The following is a 14,208-nucleotide window of genomic DNA, read 5'->3' on the forward strand; positions in this document are numbered from 1 at the left end:
AACCGAATGGCTTAAACAATAGAAACTTATCATCCCTTATTTCTGGAGGCTAAAATCCAAAGTCAAGTTGTTGACAGGGTCAGTTCCTTCTAGGCTGTGAGGGAGAATCTGCTCCAGGCCTCTCTTCTAACTCCTGGTGGCTTCCTGGTGATCTTGGACCTTCCTTGACTTATAGATGCATCACTATGTATCTCTACTTTCATCTTCACATAGGGTTCTACCTGTGTGCATGCCTACCTCCGTGTCCAGATTTCTCCTATTCATAAGGACACCAGTCATATTGAATCAGGGCCTACCTTATTTCCAAACAAGACCCTATTTCCAAACACGGTTACATTCACAGGTGCTGGGGGTTAGGACTTCGACATCTTTTGGTGGGGGGTGGGGGGGACACAATTTAACCCATAACAACCATCACAATTTTTTTTTTTTTTAGACAGAGTCTCGCTCTGTCACCCAGGCTGGAGTATAGTGGCGTGATCTTGGCTCACTGCAACCTCCACATCTCGGGTTCAAGCGATTCTTATGCCTTAGCCTCCCAAGTAGCTGGGATTACAGGTGTGCACCGCCACGCCCAGCTCATTTTTCTGTATTTTTTAGTAGAGACGAGGTTTCGCCATGTCAGCCAGGCTGGTCTTGAACTCCTGGCCTCAAGTGATCCACTCACCTTGGCCTCCCAAAGTGCTGGGATTACAGGCATGAGCTGCTGCACCTGGCCCAGACGTAATTTTTTATATTATCTTTGTTAACTGCTTTTTTTAGTTATAAAACTAGCAAGCTCGTGGCCAAATGTCCATACAGTATGGAACGTACAAAATGAAAAATCAAAGTTGCCTTCCTCCTACCTGCAGTCCTCGAGGCAGTCTTTATTATAGGCTCACTGTGGATACTTCCTGATATATTTTATTGCAAATGAATATGTGTATATATGGCTTTGTTATTGTTTTACACAAATGGGATTATAATAGGCATATTGTCCCGTTACTTGCTTTTTTTTTTTCAATTACTGACACATCATGGATACCTTTATTGTGAGTACGTTAGATGTCTTACCTTCTCTTTTCATGGCTACGTACTATCCCATTTCATAGCTATAGCAAAATTCATGTATTCAGTCTCTTAAGGATAGACATTTCAGTCGTTTCCTTTTTGCTATTATAAACAATACTTATAGTGAATATTCTTTTACATATAAACTTACCTATGTAAAAGTATATAGAATAGATTTTAAAGGTAAAATCACTGGGTCAAAAGGCATGTGCATTTTAAAATTTGATAGATATTGCCCCAAACCTCAAACTTAATAAAGATATTAGAAGGTACTGAAGAGTCCCTGTGGACCTGTGAAGGAGCCACAGAGCTTGTGAATATTGCTGAATCAAGTGATAGATACTGGTTAGATAGACTTACTGTCCTAACTAGATTAGACAGGAAGGGATTTGGGCTGGTTGGTGGATATGAGTTTGTTTGTTTTTGAGATGGGTTCTGGCTGTGTTGCCCAGGTTGGCCTCAAACTTCTGGGCTCAAGCAGTCCAGCAGTCCTCCCGCCTTAGCCTCCCCAGTAGCTAGGACAATAGACATGTGCCACCCATACCCAGCCGTTTATTTTTCAGTTCACACTTTTTTTGGCCTTTGAGTATTTAGGGGAATTTCTAGCAACAGCAGATTAAATTGCTTTTTAGATTTTGTCTAATAGTCTTCTCAGTCTATTTGATGGTCTTAGACAAATTCAAAATTTTCAAACAGACATGGGATTTAGAAAGCTGGAGAATATACTTCCCTCAAGGAGCATCAATGACAGACTGTTTTATGCTAGATCAATGTGAATATTTAGAATGATCCTTTCTCTTTAAAGTCATTTAGAAAAAATGACTTCTTCTGTTTTTTAAAAGTAATATGTACTCATTATAATAAAATTTCAGATAATACAGAAACATAAGAAAAGACTTTTCTATACACACATTTTTTATTTGCCAAAATGGGACTATGTATTCCTGATACTTTTTCCTTTTGTAGGACCTTATTTAAGTATACTATTTTTGTCATAATATTTCCATGAGAACCAAAGCTTATGGAGCTGCAGTGAGGGCTTGATATGTTTCTCTGTACCCCAAACTGTATTAGGTGGTTGGACTACGTAGCATTTACTATGTGTCTTCACCACATGTGTATCGGTCTGCTCCCCCGACACACTAGAGTCTAAGCCTCTTGAGGGCAGATCGATACACACACAGTTACAGCTCAAGGGTAAGTGCCACTACAGGGAGAGGGCCAAGTACAGGATGCCACGAAAGCACACAGGAAGGACAGCTAACCTAGTCCTAGAAGCTCAAGGAAGACTTCAGAGCAAAAGTGATAAAAGGATGTTAGTCATGTGAAGGGAGAGAGGGGTCATGTAGAAGGACCTGGAGGTAAGAGAAAGCACGAGGAGTCTGGGCAGCTGTCACACTTCAGTCTGGTTGGCAGACAATGGGGCCTTTGGTGTGGGAGGGGCAGATTGTGGCAGGAGAGGAACTACAGAGGCCAAGCCACGCTGTATTTTAAGCCAAGGTATGGACTTTAGACTTTATCCTGAGGGCAGTGGGCTACCACTTAAGGGTTTTAAATGGGAGATCCTCAAAAATACTCCTATTGGAAATGTCTCTTGAACTCCTCAACAATTCTTAAATCTTACTTTATTTGCATTTAGAACCAGGAACAGTTGAAAGATGATGATTCTGATCTTATTCTCAATGATGGTGATATCAGTTTGACATATGGAGATTCTACTGTGAACACTGAATCAGCCACATCCAGTGCCCCAAGGAGATTTATGGGAAACAGTTCTGAAGATGCCTTGGATCGGGAGCTTGCATTTGGGGACCATGAACTGGTCATTCGAGGAACACGCCTGGTTCTTCCAATGGATGATTCTGAACCCCCGCTAAATTTGTTAGATAATACGAGACACGGTCCAGCCTAAGCTTACTAATACTCACTTAGTGATTTGTAAAATTTGCACATGTGATTGTGAAGAAATTTGTACTACCTAAAAGTCCCAGTGCATGTCTCTGAATGTTTAAGCTATATAAATGCTATTTATATGGCGTAGAAAGAATATAAATATCCTGTACATGGCAGATTGTGAACAAACTATATTCCTTTAAGTTTTCCTGGTTGCACTCTGTAGACTGGATCTGTTTTAGGAAGTTACTTTTACAGTGATGTTGTGTGTTCTGTTAGTTTACGTCTCAGTTAAAGTAAAAAAAGTGACGGATTTTCTCTTTCTTAAACTTACCTGACACTTAACCAGAGTACCAAGTTCTCGTGATGTGAATTAATTTTTTTGTGTGCTAGGGGAGGGAGAGTGAGGAGGGAGTGTTATTTCCTTGGGAACCTAGGGAGGAGAGGTTCCTTTGTTGGGAAACTTTTGTTGATAGCTGCTGCCTTTGTCCTGACCGTTTTCTTTCCCTTTTCTCTGGTGGCCTGTTGTGGTGCAACGAGCTGATGGCATTTGATCTTGCCCCATTCAGGTTGGGGAGTGAAGTGTGAGGACCCTTTTCCCCTGCTTGCTGTGAAAGCACAGATTCATTGACTACAGTACACTGTTGTTCAGAAAAGAAGGCTGCAAATGATTTCTGAGACGTTATGTCTTTTCTTCCAGACCAAGACCATAGATGGAGTCGCATCTAGCCAGTTTAACCAAAGTACAGGTGTATATAGTTCAGGGCACTTGATTTAGATTTGGAGGGGCTGGGATGGGCAGAGAGCAAGAGGTGAGTAAAGAGAATGGTGGTTTTAGAGATCTCTCTTCCCAAATGTGTAAATATTCTATACCAGATAAGTTTAAGAGATTTAATTGCTGCTTAATTTTTGATTATGTACTTTATCTGTATAGCAAGCTTTGTCGTCAGAAGTTTTTATATCGATTTAAATTGCTGCTCTTTAGCAGCCAAACAGGAGCAAAATGTAAAATTTTTGAACTTACTGTGTCTAATCATCATTTGTTAGTCTGTAGTTAATGTCAACAGTTAATTTATGAACCCACGATCGTTTCACACTGCACCAGTCAGTCATAAGAGAAATCGAATATTCTGGAGCATTGATTGCAGCAAGGTGGCTCCTTTGTGTGCAGCAGGTGTAGTAGTCTTCATTTTCATGGTACTTTTTAATATTAATTACCTAAGCTGCCATGCATTTTTTTTTTTTACAGTTTTCAAGGAAGAGCACAGAACAATTTCTCATTTCATATTTGGAGTATGAAAGTAGATTCTATTTTGTAATGCCGATAATACCTAAAGGTGCATTGAATGCTTGGAAGAATGCTTTTTGATGTTGATTTTGACCTGTTCAGGATTCAGAAGAAAAACAAACTTTTTTGGATTTTTTTTCCCTCAGTTCTGAGTAGCATTGCCTTAAATCTTACCCAGTTAGAACATTGGTTTATTTACATGATGTTCAGATTTTCCAGTGAAAAATACCCTTCCGAACAAAACATGTACTTACTCTCCAAAAGGCATCTGTGCTATTGCAAACACTCCTTGAGATTTTAAGGGAATTCTAATGTTGTACCCTTTCGTGGCAGCTTTGACTGTTGGCATAGCCATTTGTTACGTAGTGGTAGCGACTTTCCTGCTATGCAGGAATCCCTCCCATGAAGTGTATGTTTTACATGATGTGTGCCTCTTCACGCAGTAAATAGTTTCTTGTTAATGTATGTTTGAGGAGTTTGAAAGTCAGTGTCATTTACCCACAAAGTTATTAAAGTTGTAAAAGGTTATACAATAATTTAACAACTACCTTTTTTATTCTGTCGGGTTACTGACCTCAGTTTATGTAAATACTTAGCATGACAAATTCAGTAACTCGTCTATTTCAGCATGCGTAAGACTTTTCACTAGGGAAACTGATAAAGCTTGAGTCAACTAAATCTGCCTTCATACTTTATCAAGGGGAACCAAGCCTGCTGTGCTTACATCAGCATCTGAAAGACTTTCCTCTCCTCTAATCTGTGTACACATCTCCAAGCAAGGAAGAAAAAACAAACTCTGCTCAGACGTCTATGAAACACCTGAATGAACTTTGATGAAGTACAGTCTGAGTTACCATCATGCACAAGTAGAACTGCTCTTGGACTTGTTTTCCTGTTGTTTGTGGAACCTACGCGTTTGAATGACTTGAACGTTGCATCTTTTAAAGTTATTTTTTAAGGTTTCTTGGTATTTATCCTAGTTGTCCGTGTTTGGCAATGTGCTGTTAAAGTAATAGACTTTTAATCTTTATGTATTTTTTGTTTTCTCTGGAGTACTTGGACAGATGTTATAGTGGTTTCTTTTAGGAAAATCTGTCATTAAAAAAGTTATAGCCTTGCAAATAACCACTCACAGTATTTGAGTCACAGTTTATTCTAGTGAGACGTAAAGAGTGCTGACTTCATTTATTTTTCTACCTATATACCTACTGGAAAAGGGGAAGACTAATGTTTTCAAATAAACAAACAGAAACCTAACAGAACTTAACTTATGGGGTGGCAAATTTTTGGTGCTTATGTGTAAGGGTGGATGTATTTGCTTATGGTCACAATTGGACTCTTTAGGAAATATGACTCAAAGCAGTCAAATTCTGTTACATTGATTTGTAGCCTCTTAGCTTAGTAATGGATAATGTTATAAAAATGCTGGTATGGTGAGAGAGAATTCTATATCCAGTTAGGTGGGAAGGCAGTTCCCAGTATATCCAGTTAGGTAGGAAGGCAGTTCCAAGTTTGGCTAAAAGCACGATCACACAAATACAAATAGTCCTCCTTCCAAGTTAAAGACACGTCTCTCTGTGCATGAGAAGTTTTATAGGCTAGAGTTTGCTGACTGCAAGTTTATCTAGTCCAGCAATGGCACCAACCACACTGTCTGTTGTGTTTTGTTGTCATTCACTCCAGCTTCCTTGTTTATGGCCCAGTGAGAGACATTGGTGGGGGATGGTCCACATACAACAGGCTCTTTTCTTGAAGGAACCCATGTTTTCTAATTCACTACACAAAACCCTACATTAGATCTGAGCAGGTACAGTTGTTAACCTGACCCAATGCAGGAGTATAATGAGATGAGAGTCCCCGACAGGACGTACGCCACACAGATGATGTAGTGTGAAGCTTGAAAATAAATTGGAAATGATAATAATAGTTCCCATTTTTGAGCCCTTCTTAGGTACTGGTCATGTGTATACAAGGCATTTTAAAATCTATATTTTAATTTAATCATGCATTGAGGGCGCATTCTATCATCCTCAGTATACAGATGAAACTGAGGTGCAGAGAAGTCACATAGCGAGTAAGTGGCAGAGTCAGGACTCAAGTCAAGTCTGACTCCAAAGCCCAGATGCTTACTACTCTGCTGGCCCCAAAGGCAGGCTCTGCTGATTCATCCTGATTGTAACCAGAAGGATGAAGGGAATTGCAGAATTGCTTTCTAGCCTGCCGCCCCCGACCTGCTTGTCATCAGGCCAGGCTAAGGCATGAAGTCTCAGCTCTGTCCCTCCACTTGCTGCTGTGTTCTTGGCTGTCTTGTTGGTGTTCCCTGGTTGGGAGGGTCCTCGCATTTGTAGCAAAGGGCCCTCCAGTGTCTTGTTGGGCCCATGGGCGAGCAGCCTGCCTAGCAGCATTTCTTCATGCTCTACCTCCCAACGTTATCACCAAGGGGCCCGGATTTTATAGCAGAGTTTGCAGTCCTGAACAATGGCTTTGCATCTGCACAGTTAAGCATAGTAGAAAAAGCCCAGGCTCTGGAGTGACACAGACCTGAGTTCAAACCCAGGCTCTGCTGCTTGCTTATTGTGTAATGTTGACCACTTACTTCACTGAGCCTTTTAGTTTTCTCAGCTGTAGAGTTAATTCATTCAAGAAATATCTAAGTGCTTACTTTGTGCCACACACAGTGGAGATAGCAGCAAATAACTAAACAGTTCCAGCTCTCATGGAGAGTATTCTATGGGAGATGTAGCAATCTCATGGGGTTCTTAGGAATCATTCATGCAAGAAAGACTGATTGCCTTCTTGCTTTCTAGCAGGGGGGATATCTTGTCTTTTTGTTTTTTTTTGTTTGTTTGTTTTTGGTTTTTTCTTTGTTTGTTTTGAGACGGAGTTTCGCTTGGTTCGCTCTTGTCACCCAGGCTGGAGTGCAATGGTACGTTCTCGGCTCACTACAACCTCTGCCTCCCGGGTTCAAGCGATTCTCCTGCTTCGGCCTCCCGAGTAGCTGGGATTACAGATGCCCGCCACCATTACAGGCTAATTTTTGTATTTTTAGTAGAGACGGGGTTTCACCACTTTGGCCAGACTGGTCTCAAACTCCTGACCTCAGGCGATCCACCCACCTCGGCCTCCCAAAGTGCTGGGATTACAGGCATGAGCCACCGCGCCCAGCCGATACCTATCTTAAGTAATCAACAAATAAAAGAATCGTGGCTATGCGCGGTGGCTCATGCCTGTTATCCCAGCATTTTGGTCCAAGGCGGGTGGATCACGAGGTCAAGAGATTGAGACCATCCTGGCCAACATGGTGAAACCTGGTCTCTACTAAAAATACAAAAATTAGCTGGGCATGGTGGTGTGTGCCTGTAGTCCCAGCTACTCGGGAGGCTGAGGCAGGAGAATCGCTTGAACCCGGGAGGCAGAGGTTGCAGTGGGCCGAGATTACGCCACTGCACTCCAGCCTGGTGACAGAGCAAGACTCCGTTAAAAAAAACAAAAAAAAAAAACAAAAAAAAGAACATTGTAACTGCTAGCTGGATGTGATGGTGTGCACCTGTGGTCCCAGACACTCAACCCAGGAGGTTGAGGAAGGAGGATTGCTTGAGCCCAGGAAGTCAAAGCCACAGTGAGCTGTGATCACACCACTGCATTCCAGGCTGGGCAACAGAGTGAGAGCCTGTCTCAAAAAAAATTTAAAAAAATGCAGGACAGTATGAGAGGGTACTGTAATCTGGTGGTAAGGGGACTGGGGAAGATTGTCCTGATAAAGTGACATTTAGACCTCGAGTAAGTCAAGGGTCAGCCATGTGAAGCAGGGTGAGGACAAGGATCATTCCAGGCAGAGCGAACATTGATATTCCACCCGACCTTTATTCAGTCAAAACATTATTGAGTGACAAATACACCACATGCTGTGCTATCCTGTTTACGTACAGTGAGGAATACTATAGACACAGGCCACCCTTGCGGCACTTACAGGTTAGTGGGGAAGACAGTAAGTATCCAACAATTACATAAGCATAGCAAGGAGCATCTTGAACCAGAATCTGCCCCCACAGCATCCTCTCCCCCGCCTCTGTCCCACTGGATCTCTTAGGGCGAGTTCACTCCCTGCTTTTGTGTTGCCGCCTTCAGACATTTGAAAGGAGCTGGTATGTCTTCCCTGAGTCCTTCTGTCCCCATGCAAAACAACCCCATTCCCTTTCTGTCTTCAGGACATCTTCCAGAAGTCCATTATTCTTTTATGAACTCACCCAAGCGCACACTGGCTTTGTTTCAGTGGCCGCCTCACGTGCTCATCTTACAGTGGGTGGACTGTCCACAGAAAGTCTGGGCCAATAGTGCCCTGCCCTCGTAGAGCTTACATTCCAGTCGGGGAAGGCAGACTGTAAATCAACATACACACAAAATCATTCAAGTTGGGTAAGTGACAAATAGGAAATGAGATAGAGGGTGATGGGTGTGCAGAGGCAGGGTGGGTGTAGGAGGGGCATTCAGGAGGTCTTGCATAAGGGGTAACATTAAAACCAAGATCTGAAAGAGCCAGCCAGGCAGAGAACAGTGGAAGAGTGGTGAAAAGGTCTGGTTTGGGGTAGATGCTCAGCGCATGTTTGTTGAAAAGGAGTGAAATGCTCTCCTGACCTTTATGGAGCTGGATTTTGAAGTCCAGGGTGGTGGAATAAGGAAGCAAGAGGGTAACAGTCAGGAGGCCTGAGTCCTAGCCCCGCCCGCCACTAGGCACTTTTAGGAAGCCACTTCAACCTGCCTGAGCCTGTCTCTTCCTTTATAAAATGATGACAGTTCGCTGAGCTATGACCATGTGCCAAGCACTGTGGTAGGTACTGGATACTGGTTCCAGCCCCAAGTCACTGCCAGGCCTATTGCGGGGGGATCAGATGAAGTGATGTACATTGAAATGTTTTGACTGGGATTCAGAAGACTCTCGAAACCAAGTCTGAATATTCGATAAGGTTTGCTGATAGGTGCTATTTGAATAAAATATGGAAGAGTCTTTGCAGACCATGCAGCTACTTTGGGCTGCTTTTCTTTGGAATCTCCAGTTCAGCAATTTGGAGGTGCCCCAAGTGGTTGCCACGGGAAAGAGTGAATTCTGAGAACTGGCTTAGTTGGGGCTGTCATGGCTGGAGCCTGAACTCCATGAGACCTGACAATTTCTGGCCAATTCTGCCCAGTGAAAGAACCCTTTCCTTTTTTTTTTGAGATGGAGGATCATTGCAACCTCCATCTCCCGGGTTCCAGCAATTCTCCTGCCTCAGCCTCTCGAGTAGCTGGGATTACAGGCATGTGCCACCACACCTGGCTAATTTTTTATTTTTAGTAGAGACAGAGTTTCACCATGCTGGCCATGCCGGTCTTGAACTCCTGACCTCAGGTGATCCACCTGCCTTGGCCTCCCAAAGTGCTGGGATTACAGGCATGAGCCACCGCCCCCGGCCAAGAACCCTTTCCTTTACCATGAACCTGTACTGCAGTTGCAGCTTGAGGAGAGGACTCCTGTTCTCCGTATCCCTATAGGACACCAGGTTGGCTCATTTTCCATTTGCAGCTGTCTGGTAGGCACTGGGTCCTGCTAAAGAGACACAGCTTAGTTGTGCATGTCACTTCTTTTTCAGTGATGAAAAAATGTATTGAAAGCTCTCTGAGCACTTCTTGGAAACACGGTTTAATTTCTCAAGATTCGTTGGAATTTTGAAGTGGTTCACTGTATGTTTAAATACTAATCCTACAAAAATTGCTTGAGAAGTATTCAATTTTTGGTTGCTTTGGGAGTCATGAGTCTTTATTGCATGTTTTTTTTTTTTTTTCTGTTCATTTGAATTTCTTATACAGCTGTGTTCCCATGTGGACAAGGCAAAAAAACATGTGAGCTGTTTTTTCACCAGAAAAAAATCTGGAACACTTCTGTCAGATAATAGAAGTTGCCTGTTTTTTCAATCTTAGAGTTGGTTTCGTGTGAGAAAGCAAGATAATGGCAATTGGACCCCCAATTGTGCTACAAAATTGGTTTTTTAACACTTTTTTGAAACTCAACAATCAAAGTTTCATTTGCTGAGGGGAACGAAAAGGTTGATATTTAAACACTCCAGTCAATGAATATTTTGCTTACTAACATCCAGTCACTGAGAACCTCACCTGGGCTGAGCCCTGGGCCAGGCGCTGGGAACACAGAGGTGACAGAATCATTTTTCAATTGAAAAACAAATGCAGCCAATTAAGTAAGAGCATTGCCATTGTGTGAAAAGCATTAGAAGGGGGGCGCTGAATGAAATTCAGTTTCCTCACCTGCTGCTGCCTATGGTGGGCAGAATAATGGCCTACCCAAAATATCCACACCCTAATCCCTGGAACCTGTGAATATGTTCAGTTACATGGCAAAGAGAATTAAGGATGTTGATGGAATTAAGGTTGCTAATTAGATGACCTTGAGGTGGGAGTTTATCCTGGATTATTCGGGGGGGGCCCAATCCCCTTAAAGTGGGAGAGCCTTTCCTGGCTATGGTCAGAGAAAGAGATGTGATAACAGAAGCAGGGTCAGCGAGATGCTACGTTACTGGCTTTGTTTTTTGTTGTTGTTGTTTTGAGATGGGGTCTCATTCTGTCTCTCAGACTGGAGTGCAGTGACATGATCTTGGCTCACCGCAACCTCCACCTCCTGGGTTCAAGGATCCTCCTGCCTCAGCCTCCCCAGTAGCTGGGACTACAGGTGCATGCCACCATGCCCAGCTCATTTTCATATTTTTAGTAGAGACAGGGTTTCACCACGTTGGCCAGGCTGGTCTCCAACTCCTGACCTCAGGTGATCCACCCACCTCCGCCTCCCAAAGTGCTGGGATTACAGGCGTGAGCCACTGGGCCTGGCTCAGATTGCTGGCTTTGAAGATAGAGGAAGGCGGCCTCTAGAAGCTGGGAAAGGCAAAAAAAAAAAAAAAAAAAAAAAAAAAAAGGATTCTCCCCTAGAGCCTCTAGAACAAACACAGCCCCACTGTCCCCTTGATTTTAGTCCAGTGGGATCCTCGTCAGACTTCTGACCTACAGAACCATCAGGTGACAAGTGAGTGTTGTCTTAAGCCAGCGGTCCCCAAGCTTTTTGGGACCAGGGACTGGTTTCATGGAAGACAATTTTTCCACGGATTTGTAAGGGGGAGAAGGGGGGATGGTTATGGGATGATTCAAGTGCATTATTTATTGTGCACTTTATTTCTATTATTATTACATTGTGATAGATAACGAAATAATTATACAACTCACCATAATGTAGAATCAGTGAGAGCCCTGAGCTTGTTTTCCTGCAACTAGACAGTCCCATCTGGGGGTAATGGGAGACAGTGACAGATCATCAGGCATTAGATTCTCGTAATGAGCACACAACCGAGATCCCTTGCATGCACAGTTCACGATAAAGTTCACCTTCCTAGGAGAATCTAATGCCACTGCTCATCTGACAGGAGGCAGAGCTCAGGCAGTAATGCAAGCAATGGTACTGGTACTGGTCTGTGGCTTGGGGGATGGGGGCCCCTGTCTTAAGCCAGTAAGTTTACAGTATTTTGTTATGGCAGCAATAGGAAATTAACCCACTGCCTTGGAGGGAAAGACTATTGTCTCTGATGCTATTTTATTTTGAGTTCTGCTCTGTGCCAGGCACTGTGTGTAGTGCTGCAGATACTGAACTGAGCAAGACCCAGACTTCAGAGTCTGGTGGGAGAGACTAGCAGGTATACAGATAACCTTGGTGTGGTGCAATAGGAGCCACGATAGAGAAGAGTCCAGGTGACAAATGCCAGGCTGGAGAAGGTCCTGCCATTTTTCTGACATTAACATTAACCTAGCTCTTTTTTTTTTTAGATGGAATCTCATTCTGTCGCCCAGGCTTGAATGCAGTGGCACAATCTTGGCTCACTGCAACTTCTGCCTCCCAGGTTCAAGCGATTCTCCTGCCTCTGCCTCCAGAGTAGCTGGGATTACAGGAGTGTGCCACTGCGCCCTGCTAATTTTTATATTTTTAATAGAGATGGGGGTTTTGCCATGTTGGCCAGGCTGGTCTTGAACTCCTGGCCTTAAGTGATCCACCCACCTCGACCTCCCAAAGTGCTGGAATTACAGACATGAGCCACCTCACCCAGCCTCTTTTTTTTTTTTTTCTTTTTTTTGAGACAGAGGCTTGGTGCAGTGGCCCATGCCTGTAATCCCAGCACTTTGGGAGGGCGAGGTGGGCAGATCACTTGAGGTCAGGAGTTTGAGACCAGCCTGACCAGTCTGGTGAAACCCCATCTCTACCAAAAATACAAAAATTAGCTGGGCATGGTAGCAGATGCCTATAATCCCAGCTACTCAGGAGGCTGAGGCAGGAGAATCGCTTGAACCTGGGAAGTGGAGGTTGCAGTGAGCCTTGATCATGGCACTGCACTCCAGCCTGGGCAACAGAGTAAGACTCCATCTCCAAAAATAAATAAATAAATAAACAAATAAGACAGGGTCTTGTTCTGTAGCCCAGGTTGGAGTGTGGTGCCATGATCAAGGCTCACTGCAGCCTCAACCTCCAGTGCTCAAGTGATCCTCCCACCTCAGCCTCCCAAGTAGCTGTTAGTACAGGCACATGCCACAAAGCCTGGCTACTTTTTATTTTTTATTTTTTATAGAGACAAGGTCTCGCTATGTTGTCCAGTCTGGTCTCAGACCCCTGGTCTCAAGCAATCCACCTGCCTCAGCCTCCCCAAGGGTTGGGATTATAGGCATGAGCCACTGCACCCAGCCTAACCTAGCTTTAACTAGCACTTTCACATTACTCGCTGGTGTAAGAATTTTTCCCAGGCCACCATGCTCAATATGTTACCAGGAGTGGCAATGTATGGAAGACATGATCATACAGGGGTTTTAGAAAGATCACTTACTGTAGCTACGGTGGAAAGGATGAATTATTTGGAGATGGGTAACAGTGGACACAGAGATGATGGTTAGAAGACTTGGTCAGGTGAGAGAGAATGGTGGCCTAAGTAGAGAAATACAGTAGGGGTCGAAAGGAGGGGACAGATGCAAGAGACATCTGGTTGGTGTCGATTTGGAGACTAACCGTAGTGAATGGGCGAGGGGGGCAGGTTACAGTGATTACCAGCAACCTGGATTGGGCAAATCAGTGGATGGAGTGGTGGGAGTCACAATTTTAGAAGATACCTATTAGGACCAAGAGATTGAGAGATATAGCGGTCAAAGCACAAATCTAAATTTGTTTCTGGATCACTTAGGTAAGGGAAGGTGGAGCCCAATTGAGAAAAGAGGGGAGGGAGAGGAGGGCTAAGGGCCCCAAACAAAAGGGCTAGGAAAGGATACGAGTTTGAAAAACACCAGGGTTTGCCACCCATTCTCTCATTATAACCTAAAAACATCTGGAGCTTTTTGCTATGGGTGGTGTCTGGGGAAAAATAATTGCTTTAACCAAAGTACAATGGATGGAGGAAAAAGTAAATTATTTTCCCTCCTTACGAAAAACAGAAAGCTACAGAAGTTCTCAGGGAATAATGGTTGGTGTTATTAGGAAACTTTCAAATGTACGTCACTCTGGATTTCAGTGTATTCACCTCCAGTCTGGCCAGAATAATGAAAATATATGTTGTGGGCTCTCTAAAACACAGTTTTTAGCATTTTCCAGAAGGGTCAAGGGCCAAGGAATGAATACTGGATGTGGAAAGGAAGCCACGGCTAGTTGGCCAGTCTCTTTCTGGTTCTGTGGGGGTTTGCATGCAAGCTAAGAGACTGCTTCGCTTTTTGCTTTTCCTCAGAAGCTGTTGCAAGAGTTCTCAAGCAAATCCAATCTAGTGTCCAAGCCCTCTGGTATGCTGTTCTCAAACACTGTGTGCCACTAGCTTGCTGAAACAGTCCGTGCCTGACCTGCTGTCTTCATGGAAGTTTGAACCAAATAGCAACTGTTGGGATGGAGGTCATCCAATAGGCATGGATACAAACTTTCA

General features: G+C 43.6%; 1 protein-coding gene across 8 annotated transcripts in view; it reads left to right on the forward strand.

Annotated features, from left to right (window-relative positions):
• The window catches only part of SLC9A6 (solute carrier family 9 member A6), a 69,519-nt gene extending 64,154 nt beyond the window's left edge, over nucleotides 1-5,365 (forward strand). For all 8 annotated transcript variants that reach the window (XM_055267057.2, XM_055267060.2, XM_055267059.2 and 5 more), the window contains one exon: nucleotides 2,690-5,365. In XM_055267057.2, coding sequence (XP_055123032.1) covers nucleotides 2,690-2,962 — 273 coding nt within the window. In that variant the 3' untranslated portion in view covers nucleotides 2,963-5,365. The remainder of the gene's footprint in view (nucleotides 1-2,689) is intronic.
• Nucleotides 5,366-14,208: the final 8,843 nt, after the last annotated feature.

This window comes from Symphalangus syndactylus, chromosome X (assembly GCF_028878055.3).
Source record: "Symphalangus syndactylus isolate Jambi chromosome X, NHGRI_mSymSyn1-v2.1_pri, whole genome shotgun sequence".
NCBI lineage: Eukaryota > Metazoa > Chordata > Mammalia > Primates > Hylobatidae > Symphalangus > Symphalangus syndactylus.